The sequence below is a fragment of the Centruroides vittatus genome, unplaced genomic scaffold, assembly GCF_030686945.1.
Source record: "Centruroides vittatus isolate TY-2023 unplaced genomic scaffold, ASM3068694v2 scaffold_1015, whole genome shotgun sequence".
NCBI classification, from domain to species: domain Eukaryota; kingdom Metazoa; phylum Arthropoda; class Arachnida; order Scorpiones; family Buthidae; genus Centruroides; species Centruroides vittatus.
Genome location: NW_027122666.1, coordinates 4,670,775 through 4,693,024, shown reverse-complemented (window position 1 = coordinate 4,693,024; position 22,250 = coordinate 4,670,775). Strand labels below are relative to the sequence as shown.

The 22,250-nt window shown below is 36.2% G+C and overlaps 1 protein-coding gene across 4 annotated transcripts in view; it reads left to right on the top strand.

The window, feature by feature from the left end:
• LOC136986306 (netrin receptor UNC5C-like) overlaps positions 1–22,250 on the top strand; it is a 109,559-nt gene that overhangs the window by 55,535 nt on the left and 31,774 nt on the right. For 2 of the 4 annotated variants that reach the window (XM_067283801.1, XM_067283802.1), the window contains exons 2-5: positions 1,245–1,607; positions 8,076–8,360; positions 13,944–14,111; positions 20,998–21,162. In XM_067283801.1, coding sequence (XP_067139902.1) covers positions 1,245–1,607; positions 8,076–8,360; positions 13,944–14,111; positions 20,998–21,162 — 981 coding nt within the window. The remainder of the gene's footprint in view (positions 1–1,244; positions 1,608–8,075; positions 8,361–13,943; positions 14,112–20,997; positions 21,163–22,250) is intronic. The other 2 variants (XM_067283803.1, XM_067283804.1) reach the window with 2 other exon arrangements.

The following is a 22,250-nucleotide window of genomic DNA, read 5'->3' as shown; positions in this document are numbered from 1 at the left end:
ATGCAAATTTTGATGAGTCAGAAAACTATAAAACTACCAAAACTCTGTACATTTACGTGTTTAGTCATGCCATCTAGCGGAGATTTATGTAACTGCTTAATTAATTTTAAGTTCAAATTTACGAAAAATTTTCAAAATAGAGCATAGTGTAGCCCTTCCCCCGCTTTACTTAAATAAAATTAACACGAAGAATTTGTAGTTTAATGAAGGAAGAAGAAAAAGAAGAAGAAAGATTATAGACAAAAATGCGTTTAGAGGTGACCGAATTGAATGAGCTAGTTGTGTTGTATAATTAAAGAAGGACAATCACAAAGTGATAAAACACCCGAGGCTTAGAAACACAAAAGGATAAATCCAGGTGGAGTTGGACATCCCATTCTTGCCTTGGTGGAAAAAATTACAGGGGAAGAAAAAGAAAAAAAATGAATTTACTGTTCTTCAGGCGAAAACCGGTTAAATGTCAGACTCGAGGGGATGAGGTAAAACATCACGTTATTGAACTACAAGGTTACTTGTCAGACAAGAGTTGTTCAAACACAGACGGTCTGAAGAGTTCCCCCATCGTTTTTCTTGACCGTTGAATGTCTCATTAATTACTTCTCTTCCCCAAGAATTTGTAGTGTTGGGTCTGTAAGAAGCTTTCTTAATTTCGTACAGACAAAAACCCGTCTTACATCCCTATTTATAATCGTACGCTACCGTAGGTAATCGCTTTTTTATTTATTAAAATAAAAATTGGTTCAGAGTCGATTCCGGCTTCCAAACTTCATAAAGAATGAAATGACGTATGGAAGCTGTTATTCAATAGAGCTTACCAAATCTGCTCTATGGAGAGATTAGACCGGGGCCTATAGGTTGCTATGGAAACGATCATTTGCATCCGCAGTATTGTTTTCGGCAGGATTAAGATCTTTAGATTCGACTGCCTTCCTCTCCATTCAAAGAAATCGGAATCTAGCAACTCTCTGACAAAGAGAAATGGAAGAGATGGACCGATTCTATGCATTCTCTTCCTTGTTCCTAAATTAAAGGCTTGTCGATAGTTTAAGCGGGTTTATGCAATAAATTTTCAATTTCGGTAAGTTATATTTACATTTAAACACGAACCAAGTATTTTTGTTATTTTAAGAATGTATTATTATCGATCCTACTGGAAAACTTACCTTCCTGTTTATGCAATATTAAAAAATATCCATTACTTTTATTCGTTCTCTTATAAATAAAGCACCCTAATTTCTTTCTAGGCGGTGGTTTCCTGCTCGATCCGCTACCCACTGAAGATCCGGAGCCTTCTAACGTTCCTATATTCATCGAGGAGCCCCAAGATGCTTACGTTGTTCGTAACAAACCCGCGACACTATCTTGCAAAGCACGTCATGCTCTGCAGGTTTATTTCGAGTGCAATGGGCAGTTAGTGGACAATAGGCAGCACAGCCAGCAGGACTTTGTCAACCCTATGACGGGTGTAAGGCACGTGGAAGTTTCTGTCGACATCACAAGATCCGACGTGGAGAAGTATGACGGGACTGATAACTATAACTGCATCTGTTACGCCTGGTCCTCAACAGGAAGAATTAAAAGCCGTAGAGCCATCATCAACGTAGCTTGTAAGTACTACCCTTCTACTCTCCGATATTTTATTAGTATTGAGAGCAAAACACGTGTTACAATCGTCAAATTTTTATTTTCACATACTCCTTGGAGGGGGTGTTAAACACCTCTTCCATTACAGTTAAACTTATACAACCAACACAGCGGATATGGAAAAATGTATTAAAGTGAATATGAAACAATGCTTTTTTTGTAATTAAAATCTATCATAAAAATGTTTTAAATATAATTAATCCGCATTAATATTCGAAAATTTAATTTATGACAAAAATTAATTCTTACAATGTAAATTTAAGAACATTAATCGATTTCTGCCACACGAAAAACAATTAAGGATGACTAATATAATTAATATTGATTTGCTGCATTAATGATTTTGGATACTTTACAATAATTTTTACTGTCTTCCGTAAACTGAATTCTCACAAAAAATTAAATTAATCTTGGTTTAACTTTTCCTCATTTTTCCTCAATGTACTGAGTTAATAATCCAAGACTATCGAAATTCTGTTTTTTCTTCTTAACAGTAACAAGAAGGACATTTCTTAATTGTATTGTATCTCTGGTTTGGAAAGATAGTAGAGACCAATTTGTATTTTTCTGCCTTTTTTCAATTATTCGGACTATCGGCGCCAACTAAAGAGCAAGAAAAATGCAGAATCGGCATTAATAAAGGGGAAAAAGTATTAGATTTCATTAGTAAACATGCAAAGGAAGATTTCCCACGTGACTTTATTGTAGCATCATTTTTTTTACACGGCGTTATTCAATCTGCGAGTACTTAGCATCTCACTTTTTGTCATTGGAAAATCGATAATATATGGAAGCAATTCAATTCTTAGGGAAACATATCGATTTAATGACACGACTATGTTGCGATAATGACTCGCTTCAGATAAACTTGCTTTGCTTTTAAGATAGAGTTAATGATTTCGTTAGATCCCGGTCGATCCTATTTACCGTATAGCAAGGAGTTGCTGTTGTTCCTTTAAGGAAAATTCTTGCTTCTCTTGTCTTGACGCGCTCTCGCTCTTTCTCTTTCCAAAATTTCTAAGGACCCGAGGGAGAAGTTGAGTTAATGATCCGTACAAATTAATTATTGTGTTATCCGGAACGTTTGTTTCTGCTTCGAAGATCCGGGCCGATTGATTACGTGGCAAAAAATGACTTTTTAATTTAATTTGGGACCATTAAGGTTGGTTGGTGTCGAGGCGTCACAACAAAACCTCCCTTTCCCACACTTTTCTTATTAACAAGTACGCTTTACTGCTTCCTTCTCCTTTGTTTGCCGTTTTAAACAAGATTTCTGATGCATTTTCTGCCTCGACTAACTTAATGTGCTGCTTTAACAACAAAAGTAATACAAAGCGTATAATGAACAGTTTCAATAGTAAATGAAATAAATTAAACACAGTATAAGTAAACGATACTGTTATCATAACAAACACGAGTATCGACATCCAACACTTGTTTTGACTAGATAATCCTTCACTATGATAACAAATTCAGGATAAATCCCTGGTCGATACTGTTGCAATAACAATAAACATTGAGCAATTACCGTACAACTTGTAACAATAGTAGCTCATACATTCTTCTGCGGTAACAACCACTTCTGCAAATCTATATAACTACAGCAACAAGACATACAAAACGAATCACGATAAAAACACATTAAGCCACGCACTATTATTATTACTATAATAGTAAAGGTAAGATAGCAGGTAATTCGACCAATTTATCATTCCGGAGACGGACCATCCCGTATTTTTTCGAAGTCCTAATTACGCCTATCTCTTATAAGTAAAGTAATTACACTTATCTTCAAATAGGCCTTAGTAATTACACTATACTTCTACACGAACAAGAACAAGAATCGTCTTTCCTTTATAATATAAATTTATGAGATGTTTAAGATCCAATTTCTTTGATCGAGTCTCGTGTTCTTGTTTGTATTTTATTTTTCTTGCTATAAAAGTACTGTGCCTAACAAAATATTTCGGTTTTTTTGGACTCGAAATGGTCTGAACGATGAAGCTATCATTGCCAAATTACAGTAAAGCATTAACTTGATATTGCAGGAAAGTAGCTCATCGAATAAACAAGATATTATAGTTAAGGAAGAAGTATATTTTAGTCCAATGAAGGTAACACACCTGTGGATTGACAGGAAGAGAGGAATGACGTTCCTTCGCTTTCACCAAGTAATTGCCGAGGCCATCAGGCAGCAGAGGGCAAAGCTATTGATTCGCTGCATTGGGGAGAAGCTAATCAGAGTAACCTTGGCAGGACATGAAAAGAATTGCACCATCCCGAGTGTCCAAAACGAGCTACACGTGTAATTGAATGTACTGTACAGGCAGAGACTCGAATCTTTTCTTCTCCCTATAAAAAGTTTCTCGAACTTTCTCCTAGATTAAGTTCTCTTTTTTTAGTCGAAAATTCATTCTTTCACCCTTTTTTTTAAGTTTAAAATCAATTTCAGCTTCCGTCGCCAAGCGAAATCCTCCAATGGTATAAATGGTACTCTTTTACTAAAAGTAAGTTTCTCTCGTTCAACTTTAAGCAGATTTTTTAAAAAAATGTGATTTCTATCAATTTACAGTTTTGAGTTAGAAAAAAACACCCGCGTTTCAAAAACCGAATGGTTTAAGGATGAAATAACGAGCTAAAATTTACTACTACTAACGAGCCGGAGAGGATGAAGAATGTTCTTGGAGATTTATGCCGCCCACTCTTACGTCACGTTACCTTTTTGACCTCGTTTGGGGTGGGGCGACTTATCCTCATCTTTCAACGTGTCTATTTTTAATAAACAATCGCTAAAGTGAGGCGTCACGACAATGCTCTCAGTTATACTACTTATTGTGTGCGAGAATCGAATAAAAAAAAATGAAAAGAATTGTCGATGGAACGTTTCTAATCTGATGAAAGAGAAGAGGCGTGTTTCTAAGAAGAAAAAGTCATTCGATTAAACGCTCCACTACTTTCAGATGACACAAAACGGCCGTTAAGAGAATTAATTTGTTAAATGTAGTAACTAAGCGTCACCTATCGCTAGCAGACGTCATTTTTGTTTCTCTCCTTTTCTTCTTCGACTTCTGTCTTCCGTGGATGATGGCAAGATGGCTCCATAACTGTCGAGATACGAATTCTGTTCTTGTCCATCTGCCAAGGGGCGTGATGTACCGAAAAAAGGAGAGTATTGACAACTCGGTCGGTGCCCCCTCTTCTCCTTTATTATGTGTTAATCGGGGGCACCGATAGGGGTTATACCTTCTTGTCGCGCTTAGAGGTGGCACAAACGAATACACGAAAGACAATTGGAGATGTTTTGAGAAGGATGGACATTAGTTGTCACGTATTTCTAACTGTAACTGTAATTTACGGAGCATAAAGTTAATAAGAGAGGAAGAGCAGTCCACCTAAGCGGAGATGCAGTGACTGTGTATCCACCCTGGCATCTCCATTGTCATCTCGCCGTGACAGATCCCGATTGGGTGACTGTCTGTGACACGCGGTCACAGATTGATTATCAGAAGCGGGCAAGAAGTCACGGGACATTAATCTTTGCCTCGCAAGGGGTGGAGCTGATGTCAGGACCAGCCGAATGCGGGGACAATGGAGATGTAACCGAGAAGCTAGGGTTAGTTAGCTGGTGACGGCTCCATCCACCACCGGGTGACATTCACGCTTTTCTGAGCACTCGGCGTGCAATGTTGTCGCTATAACCATGCGTCTTTTCGGCAGCAAATGGCCGAGCAGAGCTGTTAACTTTAACTGGTTCTCTGCAACTGGGCATTAGTACAAAGCTATCCTTTACTGGCTTAACTTGCGCATTGCCTAACGCTTCTGTTTCTCTTCTGTTTAAGGTGTACAGTACATTCCCCTTTTGTCTGCCTCTGTAGCCAACAAGGTCACAACGTCATTGTCAGGTCCGTAATTAAAGGCCGTTTTACGAGGGAGCAATTGTATAGGAGACGAATTTTATTACCCCCCAGAAAGACTCTGACCGAGAAAGCAGACTTTATTGTATCTTTATTGTATGTCATCCAATTTGAAATATAATTTTTTGCCATTAGCATAAGTTGGCATGCTTCAAGTCGTGTATTAACCTATTACTCTACTTTTGATCGGAGTTCTCAAACAGGCGAATCAATCTAACGCACTTCACTTCTTAAATTTAATTTTTGGGCTTTTTATTTTTTAGCGATTGCAGCTTCTCTTCCTTCAGCAAAAAAATGTAATCGAGTTGGGACATTTCCTTTCCAACTAAGTGGAAGAAGGCTAGCCTGGAGTTATCTTTTTAAAGTTTTTTTTTTACAGTAGAAAAGTTAAGCTAAATTACGTTGCATGGCTGCAAAAAGTAGCGGAGGTAAACTGTCAAAAAAAGGGAAGCAATCTAGAAAAGGAGAAAAGGTAAAGTGGCTCGTTTGGCTCTCGTTGCTGCCATTGTGCGGGAGGAGTTTTGTGAAGTGGCTCTTCAACTTCTTCACGTCCACTCCTGCCACCGAGATGTTTAATGTTCGGATAATAAATAGATCGGGATATCTGGAGGATAAAGCGTTTCGTTTGAGTCCAACTTACTTTTCCTCTATTTATAATGGCCCCTATCTATAGTAGCTGTTCATTCTTTGAAGATCCTTCACTCGATGACAATCGACAACAAATATATTGCTTCGTAACTTTATTTTAGTCCAGACTTTATAAAAAATTTCTAACTTAACCAAAAGAATAAGAAGAAAATTCTAATTTAACATAATCTTATTTGCTTACAACGTAATCAATGCAAACACAAAGCTGAAAAGTTATTAACGCTACAAACTGAAAGTTAAGTTAAACGTATTTGATGATTGAATATGACAAAAATCAATGTGTTAGCACACAGCTTTGTTCTTTGTTACTTCACAAAATTCAAACAGGTGGATCAATTCAAAATAAGTGAACTTTATTGAATTGTTAGTCTCACAACCATGCCTGGGAGTTAAAGTAAGAATGGTAGTACCGAACGCTCTTTATCTCAAAAGTTTTAATTAAGGTACAAAAATCGACCTGAGAGTATAGGGGGATGCTCTAGAGGAATTTTATATTTCAAAGTTAAAATTTCGTATGACAGCAAGACAAATTGTCCCCAGGTTGGGAAACATCTATATTGAAGCCAAGTGGCAGACAGATGGTGACCGCCAAGGGTCAGTAGTTATTTTGTTCGGACATTTAATTAAAATTTGGAATCCCCTCACATTTCCGGCGGGTGTGAAATTCCTCAGGAATTTGCTATCTTGACAGCCACGTCTAATTCCATATCTCTCGTCTCTAGTGTGTGTCAATATGACCATCTCTCTTCTAAAAAGCGCATTCCTGCTTCTACTTCTCTCGACTTTTCGCCATTTATCTTGATAATCAAGCTTGTTTTGATGATGTTATTTGTGATTCTCTGCAATTTTATCACTGGAATTATTATAAGTGCAAAATGCGCCCCGCTTATGATTAAATTCGTTAATGTTCTTCCATAAAAAAATACTCCGAATAACGTGGTTTACCAGAAAAATGATGTTGCAAATTTGTAAGAAATTGAAAAAATATATGCTCGTACTACTAAAATCCGAATAAATTTTGTATAAATATTAAAAAATATCCTTCAATTCAACTGCACCAAAGAGTTTCCCCACTGGATTGGATGGCTTAAAAATGTCTTGACGTTCAGACGTGTAACTGTAACTCACTTCTAACAGTAGTAGGGAGCCATTTTAACCCCATTTGATAAGTCAGGCGTATAATAGTCACTCTGGGACTTTTACATATCGTGCAAATGTAAAATGCCCAACCCGACGTTTAAGACGTGAAAGTGGAGAAGTTCAGCTGTTGACGATATCCACTGATGCTGTTGCTATATTTACTGAGTACTTTTCCTTCCCTTTGCCGACATATTTATAGATTGTTTAGTCAATGCTGTTCGCCATTCATTGCACCATTTTCTTTTTCTCTGAAGGGGTACTGTTGCTGATTATGAAAGTGCAAAGCATTCAATGTAGGTGGTGACGAGTTGGCGAGCTTTTAAAGAAGTTATAAAGTCGTAAAATACCTCCTCCAACTCTCTTTTTCTTGCAATAGTCAGTCTCAGTTAGATATGTAGAAGAGACAAGTAAAACATTATTCGCGATTTATGTTGAGAAAAATGGCAATCGTTGTGTTTCTCGTCTCTAGATTTCAAATTTTATCGAGACGGCATCGAATTCAATGTCCTGCTAAGAGAAGGGAGTGCTTTAAATCACCTGCAGGAAGAGAAGTGTGCTTTAGAGATTGCAGATTCACTAACTCTATCAAATGCTGTATAAGAATAAGTTGGCAAAATCTTTTTCTTTCTTACTCTCTAACATCTAACTAACAAAGAGAAGCGTTAATTCATGCTAATCACTACATTTAGAGAAGCTGACATGAGTGACCCGTACTTCTCTTCTTGGTAGACTTGAAGAAGCATTTCCTGAATCAACCTCTGAGTGTCAACATCCAGCTCGAGAGGCAGGTGTCGTTGCAGTGTCTACCACCGGAAGGACTACCAACGCCTGACGTCTTCTGGGTACATAATGGCGATATTATAGAAGTGGACAAAGATCCCAACTTCATCATCTCCAACGAAGGAAATTTGTTAATAGGCCAAGCCAGATTGTCTGATGTGGGAAATTATACGTGCGGAGCCAGGAATATAGCTGGACAGAGGTTCAGCGAGACTGCCGCACTTCTAGTCTACGGTAGGTGATTTTATGATAAAAAAAAAAAAACAATTGGGCATAATAGCAAGAAGTAAAGTGCAACACTGCATTAATCTTCATTCGTTAAGTATACCAAGAAATTTGCTATCTTGCGATACATTGTCTAGTAAATATGCAAATTGCAACCCTTTGAAGTTACTTCTCTTAATTTTAGGTATTTTAGGTGATTAATTGATATATAAGCTATACTGTACCAAATTTTACCAGGTAAACGATGCAAATTTGAAAGTTTAGATTCTTTTTACATTCAGAAATTTAAATTTTCACTTACTAAATTTCAGCAAGTACATGTTTGCAGAAGCGTTTAGTATTCTGTAATGAAATTATAAAAACGTGTAACAAAAATATGTCTAGTTCTATTCTATAAAAGTCTGACTACTGGATCAATAGATTTTCTCAACTGTACTCTACAGCAGTTTAAAAAGAAACCCGGGTTCATCATCACGGCAAAACAATGTTAACCCACTACAACTCGGTAGAAGGGCTCTTTTAACAGCCTTTGAAAGAGTCGTTAAAACGATAAGATCTTTAAAACTCCGGGAGGAAGAGGAAGAAAAAAAGTAGTAGATTTTTTTCAAGAGGAAAAGGAAATTGCAGAATAGTCGAAGGAATTTTTATACCTGACTTTTGTGAAAGGTTTCGATAAAGGTAAAAAAATCTTCCAATAGACATTCTATCATTTATTTTGCAAGATATCGTATCATTGAAGAAGATACGCTCCCTTTCTAACTTATCCTAATTGCCTCTCTTTAGCCAAAGGGCCAAATTAGCTCTCTTACGCTTTCTACTGAGTAATCTTGTAAATTAATCGTTTTTATTTCTTTTTAAATGATCAAAATAACCCTTTAATTTCCTTGATGTAGTTTTAATGAAAACAGGCATCTTCCTTATTTAATTTGCTCGACGTTTATAGAAGAGAATGCCACATAAAGAAGTTAAGTTTCCAAATCCAGATGACTTTAATAGGTTGTAAAATTTAAGAATGTTACGGGTCTTTCTAGAGTTGGAGTTTATAAGAGCAATTGCTTGATGATGTAGCAATTTGTTCTAGTTGCTGTAGTAAATAAACTAAAGTTAGTATAAGTGGATTTATTTTATATAGCACGAGATACGATAGAAGTTTTTTACGAGACATTCGAGGAACCACCCAAGAAATTAAGTTTTATTTAATATTTATAGAAATAATTTATATAAATTACACAAAGAGAGAGAGGAGAGCATAAAAATTTCTGCAGAGACACGAAATTCTGGACACCTTCTTAATCTAAAACGTACTTTTAAAAAAATAAACTTTTGGAGGCGAGCTTCCAGTAGATAGTTTAAATGGAGAAACCAAACCGCAGATAGCATCTTCACCTCATTAATCGATGCAGCTACCTCGCCAAACGTCCATTTGGGGCCGGACATCACGGGGCGACGTAATGACATCGCATCAGTTTACGACGAGGTCTTCGCTTCTCGGCAGCTGGCGTGCAGATAATAGTGGACTTAATTCCATTTGCAGCTTAAAGTCGACATCTAAAGAGAATTAAATATCGAGCAAACTCTTTAGCCCTTCTACAATCTGAAAGTTCCACTCTTCGATTGTTCCATTAAAGAACGGCAAGTTGTGGTAATGTAAAAGTTGGCTCGATCCTGTTTTTATCGAGTGCCATAACTAAGAAAAAGAATAAAAAAATATATAAGAGAAGGAGGAGGAGAGCGGGAGGAGGAGGAGGAGGAGAAAGAAACGCAGTTTGTATTAAGTTTCCTTCTTATAATTTTGTTTAATGATGTTGGATGTTTTTTAAAACAATAATTGCTTTTCTTATTCAGTGTTTCGCGACCGTCATACATTTTTTTACGTCAATTAAAGAAGAGTTGTAGATCCATTAAACAATTTTGGCTTTTTGTTTATGATTTTGCTTCATTTGCACTTCTATGTTTTTACATCCTTTTCATAAAGAAAAAAAAATTAATGAGTAAATAAAGAGCATCTGCTCTCCTCTCGTTTCAGCCTTCCAGTAGTAAAGGTCGAATTACTGACAACAAGTCGTACTTCGTAACTACAAACCTGGCTTTACTATAAAGCTAATTTAATCGTGAGGTGTAGAAGATAACTTGATCTTGTATCTAAAATTTAGCCATTCGTTCTTAACTAGAGATTAATTATCCATCAACAAAGTTTGAACTTTAATGTTATTCGGCTTTCAGATCGATTCTGTTCAATTAATCATTCTTTTTAATGATTAAAATCAATTTTTTTAACATTACTTCAGCGAATTTTATGCTTCGATCTGTAAAAGATTTTCTTGCAGTGGCACACGAGTTTATTTCTTTACTATTGAACCTAGATTTTATTCCGACCTCGTTCTTCTCGACGATTATGTAAACAATTCTGGCAGTAATTTGCCACATGGCGATTCTAAAAATGAACTGGGTACAAACTATTGACGATGGCGAATGCCTCGAGACTATAAATGAACTTATCCTGGAAGTCATCAACTGCAATTTTTGTTGTTTGTTAACATATTTATCCGTTTGTTTACCTTATTCGCGCGTTGTTGTGCATATTGGGATTTTATTTATTGTCCACGTCGGTAATTAATCTTACTTTCGAACGAAAATAGTAGTAGCAGCAGAAGTAACGCTTCGATTGAATTAGTTTGTTATATGCCAACTTTTAACGATAACTGAATCAAAATTTGCCAAGTTTCATTAATTTGCATGCTTAAACATCTGCCAAAATTTGATTACGGTTTCTCTTATAAACCGATACGCGCGTATAACTTAGTACACGTACAAAAATACCAAACCAATCTCTTGATTACTTCTTAAGGTTTCAAAGTACAAAGCGACCGACCGGATCTAACACAAACAGTTGACATATTAGGAACCAGCGAAAATGCTAACAGTCTATCCGTTTTGACCTCGAAGAAAGGCGTTTTAACGGTATTGAACTCGTGTCCACTTTGGTTGATTGTGTACCATCCAGAACCCTACAGCATTCAATGCATTCTTGTGTTGTGCAGGACCTTTGACCCGCGGTTCCGACCAAACCGCCCTGTCGTTGTTTGTTCCCTTTTTGTCCGGCAAATACTTGTTTTATTCATTGGTTCCGACCGTTTTGGACGAGATGACAGAGATAGGACAGAGGAGGGGAGGTTGGGCGCCTTTGACGAAAGGCTCCACTCTTGATAGACATCTCACTAAAACTTCTATACTTAGTTCTCTTCTGACAGTTGCTTTTCTTCAAACCTTCGCTATCTCTCGTCTTCTTCTAAGAAGACCCGCTCGTATACTTGCTACAAACTTGAAATTCAAACAAAGAGCTTTTGTATATGAAACTGATGAATAAATAAGAACATTCTTCATACGTCCTGTAAGAATATGTAATTATTAAAGCTATGTCAACAGAGCACAAAGGCATTCTACCCTAGAGCTTCTTCGACCCCGAGGAGGTTCAGGTGGGCCAAGCTTATAATTTGTGTCGGTAGGAAGAGTCCATTAGTCTGTAGAAGCCGAATTGGACTGTGGCGAGCCTGTAATTTCGGTTGTTTGTCTTGATTGATGTTGGGCTGTCTAACAAGAGCAACTATTCCTCAGCCTTATGAGTGCCACAACGCCTACGTCGGGTGCAGGAAGTTGTTCTATACAATTATTTAGAACCAATCTTCCATATTTACCCGAAACCAAACCGATTATTACTAAAATCGTCCGGTGGTTTGATTGTCAAGATTGTGCTTCTATAGTAATAAATTGTTACCTTTATCTATGGCAGTGGGAAGAAGTAGATCTGCAACTTCTCACTTTGTTGTTTACCGTAAAGTAGGTAACGAGATGCGGCTGCTATGTCACTTGTTGCTTTCATCCTGGTTGTTTACTAGTTTTATATTCATTTTGTTATTCTAGCAGTAAATTTTATCAAATCTCATCACTCATTTTTTCACTTTCTTTGTCGTAAATTGCGCTTTGATACTCTTCCGCCAAAACGATTTCCTCGAAAATAATTTACTCTTTGTTCAGATTTCGTTCGTATAATACTAAAACCCATTAAAATTTTTCGTTGTTTACAATTTAAAAAATTTTATTACATCGTTTCAATGTTTAATTTTTAATCATTCGTATGACTACTAACCGGTAGCAAGCCTTCTGTCAGCTGAATGTAATTTGATTAGAAACATTTGCATAAGTAAGTCTTTTTTTAAAAACATATTTGGCATTGGAACGAAGAACGGTGGTCTGAAAATACAAAACAGATAAATATAGCACAGAATATAATCAAAGCCACATGCACTGACTGCGCTCGGTTTATATTTCATGCTACTAATGATGCGTGGATGCCGCTTTGCCACTTGTACGTCATTTCTTGTTACTGCACTAGTATTTTTATTTAATTTCTTCCCTTTTCCCAGATATCCGGTCATTCGGCAAGAAAATGTCAACTCGTCCGCCCTGCCGAGATCGTTTCTTTTTATTATAACACAGGCGCTCCCGTTTCCTCGTTAGTTTTTGTTGCTGTAGTAGTATTTTTATCTCCCCCGATAAGCAATGAAGCAATTTTGTTTTCGTTTTGTTTTTATTGACTAGGTGGCAGGAGTTTTCCCTTTTACGCCTCTCTTAATACACTTTGTTACTAAGAAAGTACTTTTTGTTATTGTAAAAGCATTTATAACTTCAGAAATTGGCAGCGAAATTGGAAAGAAAATTCAATTCCTGGTTTCGAGTTGTCTCCTCTCCTCTGCTAGTTTTATTACTATATTAGTATTACGTTCATTTGTCCTCGATCCTAAACTACCAGAAGATTAAAGAAGAGAAACTCGATCTGACCTAGCAGTTCATTTTATGCCAATTTTATTGCTTAAAAGTATTTAGTTCGAATTCTTTATTGTTGCTGCGGTTTATGTTGCTTCAAGAAGATTACCGATGTTATTATTACAGAAGTATCACTATACATTTACATCGAATTTTTAGACTACAGTTATCTCAATGCAATTATTTTGCAATTTTGCTGCTAATAAAAGAATTTTTTCCCCCTAAGAAACTACTTAGACTAGGTGGCATTTTTTAAATTATTATTATAAAAATAGTGGTCGCTCATAAAATTGCATCTTTTCGCCCATAAAATTGCATCTTATGGGCGAAAAGGGAAATTTTATGGAGGCCCCAAATCAATCTTCCATAAGAAAATATTTCCCCCCAAAATGCCTGAAGTCAACACTGTACAGTACATGGGGTCCCTTAACACAAATTTGCCTGAGCCTCTTGAAGCTATAACGCGCCACTGTATGAAAGCATATTTCATTCTTTCATTCTCGCAAACATGTCACTGAACTTCTAGCACGAATGTAACATTGCAGAAATATTCAAGGGTTAAAATGGTAGCGCTATCAATGCCGCTAAAGTAGTATTATTACTGTAATAGCATCTAGTAAATAGAGCAATTTAGATACTCAGTTTTTAATAAAGGAAGAATTAATCAAGCTGAACTCTACTTCGTTGCTATGCCCTGTTTAGTTAATGTAGAAGCATAAATCTACACGTTCTTTAAGCTAATATAGAATTTTTGATTATCGATGTTAGTGAACGGAGGATGGTCAACGTGGAGCCGTTGGACCGACTGCAGCGCTCAATGTGGACGAGCGACTCAAACACGCACCAGGATGTGCACCAACCCGGCTCCGCTCAATGGAGGCGAACTATGCACGGGAGAAAGCGTGCAGACAGCAGACTGCACCACCATATGTCCCGGTATGTAGCATATCATCCTCTTACTTAAACAGTATCAACGGATCGTACTGTTACAGTAACAGTATCATTTATAAGTCGAGATGCTTCTGAGCGAGGATCGATGAACTTAATGGATGTTTGGAGGTTTTTCTAGGATAAATTTATCAAATTTTTATATTACATTCCGCCTTGATAATAAAATTAAAGGTTCGTTCACCCAAAATATTAATTTTTCTTTTGCTCCTTGTTGCGCAGAAATCAATTTCTTGCATCATCATTTACTCTGCCTGTTTAGCAACAACTTACTCCCGATAATTTCTCCTGATGATTTTTTCTGCCAGTTACGTGATGCGCCGCACCCTATAAGCTTTGATTTGCGGTTGCGGTGCTGATAGCGTGATAATTGAATGTGCCGGGCGAGATTCGCTTGATTTTTGTTGGGTGTCTGGTTACCTAATCACGTGGTTTCTTTCCAGGTATTGCGGCAAGGAAGGAGATAAAAAACTCGAGCCCTTCTCGATTAGAGCGTGTGATAACTCCCAATAGAGTTGCCACGCAAAGTAAGCGCGATTATTAACGTTCTGTTCTGGAGTACAAGAGGCGTAAGTTAGTCATGTGACATGGAAGAATAACTTGCTAAAAGAAGCGTCTAACACGACAAATTCTATCACGTGAGCTAAAATATCCCGAGAGTTTTCTCTCGCGCTGTTCCACTACCCAACAAGAGGAAAACAATAAGGCGAGTGCCGACTAATCTGGCAAAATGCAATCGCCCAGAGTCTGTCAATCTATAAATCAAGTTAGTTTATGAAGCTGCTAACCAGATTGCGTGTCTGTTTTATGTAAATGCCCAGGCAGGATAGATGTGCCATTTGTGACCACCCTCCTCGTTATCCCGGAAATCATTTTGTTCTTCATTAATTCATCAATGCAAAGTTTGAACAATTAACTGATGATAATTAGTAACGTTTAATTGTCTGAGTCCATTTGCTGGCCACAATTGTTGGAAATTTTCAACACGCTCCTCCAACAGCTGCTTTAGAGAATGACATTTCTAATGATGGGTGTTCAGAAGTAAAGAAGGAAAAGAAACCTCGACTGGACTCATACTAAACCTAAGAAACTTCAAAGTAGAGTTACTTCAATATAAAATATATCAAAATGGTTTTATAAAATCATAAGAAGTTGTATTCCCGTATTGAATTCGGGTAGCACACTGTGGTGAAAGTGAGTAAGATAGTTGCACGACTGACCTTCAATGGCTTGTTAAATGCCATTTAACGTTCCCCGCACAAACTATCCCGATAAATCTCCATTGTCGGCAACATCGGTAGCATTCTCCAATTGACCCGAGTCGAGTATCACGTATTGGAAGGTAGAAGGTAAGTTAAGTACCTGCCACGCTACCTGACTTATGAGTAGTTACGGTTAACGTCCGGAGAGTGGTACCAACAGCTCCAAAACTAGCATAAAAGACGAAGGGAGACGACATAATCCCCATCATAAAGGAAGATTAAACGGGAGTATAAACATTCGGATGAAAAGATAAGAGAAGGCTCGTATTTACATTCGATGCCTGCAACTAACTGCTACGACCTAAACTAAGTCATTAACCCGTTATCTGCAGCATCTAACGACGCCCTACGTGATGAGAGCATGCGCTAGCGTCAATAGGAAAAGTGCTACTCTTGCCAGAAATGTCGTCCGAATGCATTGTGCAGTTCTTTTCACTAGAAGCTCGTTAATCGTAGAAGTGACAGCCAGAGACTGTCGTCCACTCCTCTTGATTGATGTTTGTCTGGCAAACAACCTTTTCCAATTCATCTCGCATCTATCAATACTTTTTGAGAATTTGATTGCGACATATTTACAAAATAGCGCTTTCGCCACATTTCCTCCGCCATCTTTGTTCTACGTCACTTTATCTAAACGTACCACTTCGGAATCTCTTACCAGGATGTCTATACACGTTCCCTCTTCTTTTCCTTGTCTTTTATTTACAACTTCTTCCCGCATTTATCCGTTGTTTTCTCTTCTTACGCCCTGTTTGTTCGCCCGTCGCGTCTGCCTGGACGACTTTCAACCCGATTGCGATTTATAACCAAAGAGTTAATGGACGTGTAAATCTATATCTACCGAGAAGAAGAAGCAATAACGACACGAGAAAACTCGAACCCCCGGTACTCCGAGAAGATTTCATACTCCATTAAGGTCCATTCTTATCGAAAAAAGTAGAGCTACGACGATTTGTGTCGCTGGGGATTCATCCGTGCTTCTTATCAAAGCGACAGTTTTTACGATAGATTTACCTAACATGTTTTCTTGGCTGCACATACCACTCTACACCGAGAAGGGATGACTCAATCGAAAACACCACCATCGTAAAAAAAAAAAAATTCTAACCTTTTATCCTTCCGGCTTGATGTATTGCAAAGGGGGGTTAAACACTAAAATTTAAGAGAAGTTTAAATCATATTTTGTAACATTACACGTCGTCAACTCCGGTAGGCGAAATCTTCATCAAATTTCACGAGAAATCATGTGAACAGCGATTGCGTTGTCTCAACGACTTCCTTTACTTCTTCCTAATGATGTTTCCTGTCTTGCCAGCAAACAGTTGTTGATGAAACGACCTCGGAGACGTCGCCAGTTCACATCTCTAGACTTGTTTTCTGCACAGATACAATGCAATTAAATTGTTTGCAACTAGTGTCGTTTATGTCCTTCCATTATTTTAGCTTAGGAAAAAGGGGAGCCGGTTTATAAGCGACTTGGCTCTCTACTTTTCTTTTTTTTTTTATATATAAATTGTTGCTTGCTTTACAAATAAACTGATCCATAACGTAAGGATGCCAGTTGACGGGCATCATCTTAGAAATTCTGAATGAGTCAGTCAATGAGTCATAGACTATTGTAGGTTTCCTAATTTATCCAATTTGTCTGACTTTCGGGGAGATAGCAGATTTATTTTCAGTAGATTTGATGATGTGGGTGATGAGTGGGTGGAGGATTTAAATTTTAAAATAGTTTCAAGAGATTAAAAAAAAAAAACTTCTCATAAAAGAGGAACCAAATGGTAAAGCTCATAAAAATACTTTTTCTAAAGAATTTAATGAGTGATATTGAGCGGAGTTCTCTTAATTTAATGGTGTAATATGATGGCTTCCTCAATAAATAAAAAATCTAAGATCACTCAAATGATATCTAATTTCTAGTTTACATATTTTAAAATTCTAGAATGAAACTACGTATTAAATGTAAACATTAAGCAAGATTTCTTGTACTTTGATAGCTTCTGTTTATAAAATATTTTATTCTTGAAAATTTAATAGAGTACTTAGGTAATGCTCTGTTTACTGCGAAGCTGCAACACATCAGAAGATTGAATTCTAATCGGATGATGCAGTTTAAAATTTTGGTATGGAGTGTTTGATATAAAAATCGTATAAATGTAATAATTCAGTAAAAAGTAAGAGGTTTGATATTCTTTCGAACGTTGTTCAAAAAACAAAAATCTGAAAAATATTAATGGGGAATTTTTGGGTGGAACACCTCGAATGTTAAAACATTAGAAGAAAAATTGTATTAAATCTTTAAAAAGTGTATTATAGCTATTTTGGAATTGAGTTATTGATTAGTTCTTTACTTATAGCACACAAGTTACGCAGTAAAAAGTGAATTACAAGTCTCTAAAAGCGAAAGTCGAGCAACGATAAAGATATATTTGATAAAAAGAGAACTTTTTTCCATTCTACTCGGAAATTATTTTTAAAATAATGAATTAATCTTATATTAAAAAATTTCCTCCAAGATCCCCCCCCAAAAATTGAAAAGATCCGCCATTCAATAGACGATCAAAGAAAGGAAGGAGATATTTCGAAAATAAAGATGATGGAAGGAAGGATGAATGCGGTCGGAGAAGAATGCATGGCATCAGTCGATATTGAGAAGTAGCAAATTGAAGCGAAATGCGCTAAGTAATGACAAAACATCAAAAAATAGACTTTTGCAATCGGGTAAGCAATTCTTCTGCTGTCAGATCGACCAGCATGTCTGCAGTCGGATGATAAATAGAGTGAACATAGCATCATGTATCAGCCATGTAGAAACCTAGTCCAATAAATGTCAGGGGTTTGTCTCCATGTCCGCCTAAAAGAATCTATCCAAAGCTCGACTTCTGTCCGCAGATGCTTTAATGTCTTTTTTTTTCTCTCCTTTTTTTTCTACTTTCTCTGAATGGAAACCATTACAGTTGTGTCAGGACGACGAATGACGTTTGACGTATCAATTTTGACTGTTTTGTTAGTACCTAGTTTAGAAAGTGCCACGTGATCTAATAAGGTCAATATTCTGAACCTATCGAGAAACGTCGTCCAAAAGATAAATTGTTCGGCGAATCGTGTTTGCTTTCTCGGAATTTCTCCTATGAGAACGCTTCTACCATTGGTTTAATTTACGTTAGCTTTGACCCTTTTGCAACGTTCGTAATAGCTTTGGTTGATAGAAATATTTGCTATCGACGTCTATGGATAACCCAAAAACATTCCTTTCTGGTAATTTTTTAACACAGACTTGTACTTTACGTTCTCTTAACGATATTAAAACAGTAAAGTTAAAATATTTTTCCATATATACATGCGTAAGAAACATTAGAATTGAAGGAAATTTCCACACAGAATAGATGACAATGCACGATCCAAACGTCAACAAAAGAAAATAAATAGAAACGATATAAGTTACTATAAATATCACATATAATCTTTATATATACAGCATAATTTTATATAAATGTATAAATGTTGGAATTTAACGAATTACCCCTCTTGGTATCATAGTATCACAGATGCTTTTCCGCAATGAATTAGCTATAAATCACACAGAAAAATTATGGACATACAAAAAAAGAATATCAAATATATATATGAAAGTCTCCATTTAAAATTTTTATATTCTCAATAATTTATTTATCTAAATAATCTTTGTATATATAATTTATATAATGCAATTTAGAATACAGATGCAAAGTATCTATATGCACTCTGTATCTATGAACAAAATTTAAAAAATAAATTATTTCTATGGTATATTTTGTATAAAAACAATCGTTTTATACATTTTCGTGCAAATTACTGACAATTTCTCTCCAATAATATATATATAAACTGATTATTCAGAGGAAGAAAATAAAAAAAACTTTTGCTTGAAACAATTGTACTAAACATTAGAGTGTAATTTTCGTGCATTTCTGTAAACATCACAGCAATTTATTAGTTTAAAAATAGACTTTTTACTGTAAAAAATTTAAACGTTAAACAAGATAATGCATATTTAGTTAACGATAGAAAAATGAGAATACAAATGACTCCACCCAAAACTGCAAACTTATCATTGAGGCCCGTAAACTGAATCATCATCCAAACCACAAAATAAGCACCACAAAAAAAAAGGAAAAAAAATTCGTAAATGATACCGATTATCTCATTATCACGTGGTTACTTAATTAATGTTTTTTTAAATATAATCATTCACCTAATTATCAACAAATTTGTACCGTCTCATAACCGAGATCTAATTAAGTGGTAACAGCACGCGAAGAAGCAAAGTTAGCGAGAATTTTTTCCTTCTCCTCTTCCTTCTCCCCCTCCTCTTTTTCTCTAAATCTGGAGAAAATTAATTTGTAAAGTGTTAATTTTTTCTTGCATTCTGCGGTCTGCCACAAGATGAGAAGTTCATAAAAACCTCTGAAAAATGTAGAAACATTAATCAGTATCAGGTCATTAATCAAAAAAAGGAAAGATTTCAAGTGCAGCAGCAAAATTTACGTCACATATTTGAAAGCGTGACGTCGATTTTAATTAAAAATTCTCACTACAAAAGAAGAGAATAGGGCACTAATAACTACAAAAAAAAAATAAATCTTTTTAATAAAAAAAAACTATTTATATCTAGTTTAACCCTATTTAAACGTTTTTAAATTTTGTATTAATTAAAATAACTGAAAATTTTAACTCGAAAGAAATACACGAATAAAAAAATTTCACTTCTTCAATGCCACTTCTTTTAGCACTCTCTCTTTCGTTTTTTCTAGCGCGTGACTATTCAATATGATTCGAAGTGATGGTGCGGAATAACTACTTATAAAAAAAAATCTGAACAATCTTCCGATTAAATATATATACATTTATCAAATTGTAACACAATATCAAACGAATCTATAATGATATAAAGTAGTAGTTTACCGAGTTCTGAGCGTGGATATTGATTTCCATTAGAGCTTTACTAGCGCTCCGCCCGGTTTACTCGGATCCTTTCGAGAAAGCGAGAGAGTAAATTTAGAAAAGATGAAACTCCACCCAATTATCTAAATATAATAGAAACACATAGCAGATTTCAATAGTTAGTACAAGCCAAGCTGTTTTGATCCATTGTAAGTCTTTACAGGAATGTTACTATAGCAATAATAACCATTATTACACCAGTCTTTCACTCGATAATTATATAGCAATACATTCACATTAAAGACGAATACTACCTCAGTAACAATAGTGGGAACGATTTTCTGCCAAAATAAAAACCGCAAAGTAAAAGGAGGAGAAAAAAGGAGAACATTTAGATATGAGGCGAACACTTAACGTTGTCACCGTTAGTATAATTGATCGTCTCATCCCTCAACTTCTGCTATTGTCTCTGTCACTACTGCTGGGATTTAATCTCTTTACCAACTACTACTACTACAGGATGAAAAAATTTATTGCTATTTTTTTCCTCTCTATTTTTCACAGGACGTTCGTTCCCTCTGACCAAAATTTCGACACATTAAAATACATTACCGGAATATTTCACTTTCTAATGAAATATCTTGGTGCTACTATAGTAATAAGTGTGGATCAATTTTGTTGTTTTATAGCTGTAGACGGTCGTTGGACGTCTTGGTCTTCGTGGTCTACTTGCAGCCCGGATTGTAGACATCACAGGAGAAGATCTTGTACCAATCCTCCACCTTCTAACGGAGGGAGGTACTGTCCAGGAAAAGATCTGGCTACAGCTAACTGCACAGGAGGGATGTGCAGAGGTGAGTAATCTCATTGGTGTCTTTTTAAGGTAGTTTTATTTAAAGTGATCCCATCCTACAAAAATGGCCTCCTACAGAACGGAAACCCACCAAAATCACCAATTCCCATTACTCACCCATTTAATGGTACTTAATGTAAACTATGTTACAGTAGATTCTTTTAATTATGCACCCTGATGAGTAAATTATGCTCAAATGCCGATTAGAAACCCCGTAGAATGATTTATGTGGCGATCTTTCAATTTATATTGCCCTTTATGTCATCGGTTAATCGTGGCAGACTGTTTTTAGAAGATGCATTTTGGGACCTCCTTTGCTTAGCTCACTTGTTCTTTCACACTTAGAAGGTACATAATAGGAGTTTAATACTGTTTCCTATCACAGGGCCTCATAAAATTGAATAGAGGGCGAGTTTTTGAATATAAACGAAAGGGGAGAGCAACTTTTTGGAATAAAGAGACAGTTGTAAGCGGCGAGGAAAGCATAATCAGGTTAGAGGTCGGTCATGGTTGTAAACTCCCCTTTCCTCGAATCACGTGACTGATAATAGCCAGATCGATGAAAATATTACAAGTTTGTAACGAGTGATACATGACTTTAATTAATGGAGGAACAAAAAGGAACCATATCTATTTCTCCGTCCAATTAATTAATCACGTCACGAGTAAGATGTCGTGACGTATAGCAGTCACGTTGGTCCCTTTAAAGTAAATGAATCCTGACAATGAAGTAGGCTCCCTTCTGCGCTTCCATAATTCATTGCCAATCCTTCCTTTGTTGTACTCCTTCTCTTTATCTTCGAGCCAGTAACTGTATCAGTTTGGCAAAATTTCCCAAATTCATTACTGCCACAAAGGAAGTGGAAATTTTAAAGTTCATTCTACGCTAATTGAGTTAAATGTGATACTTATTTATTATACTTTCTCCTTAATTAGTACTTTTGCTTGAAGTATCGACTGCTTTACATTATAACTTTGTCAGTCAGGATGACTACAACTTTGAGTTTTGTATTGTACTGTACATCTCGAATTTTGCAATTCGAGATGTACAAAACTCAAATTCGTTTGAGAACATTCTACAGATTTTTC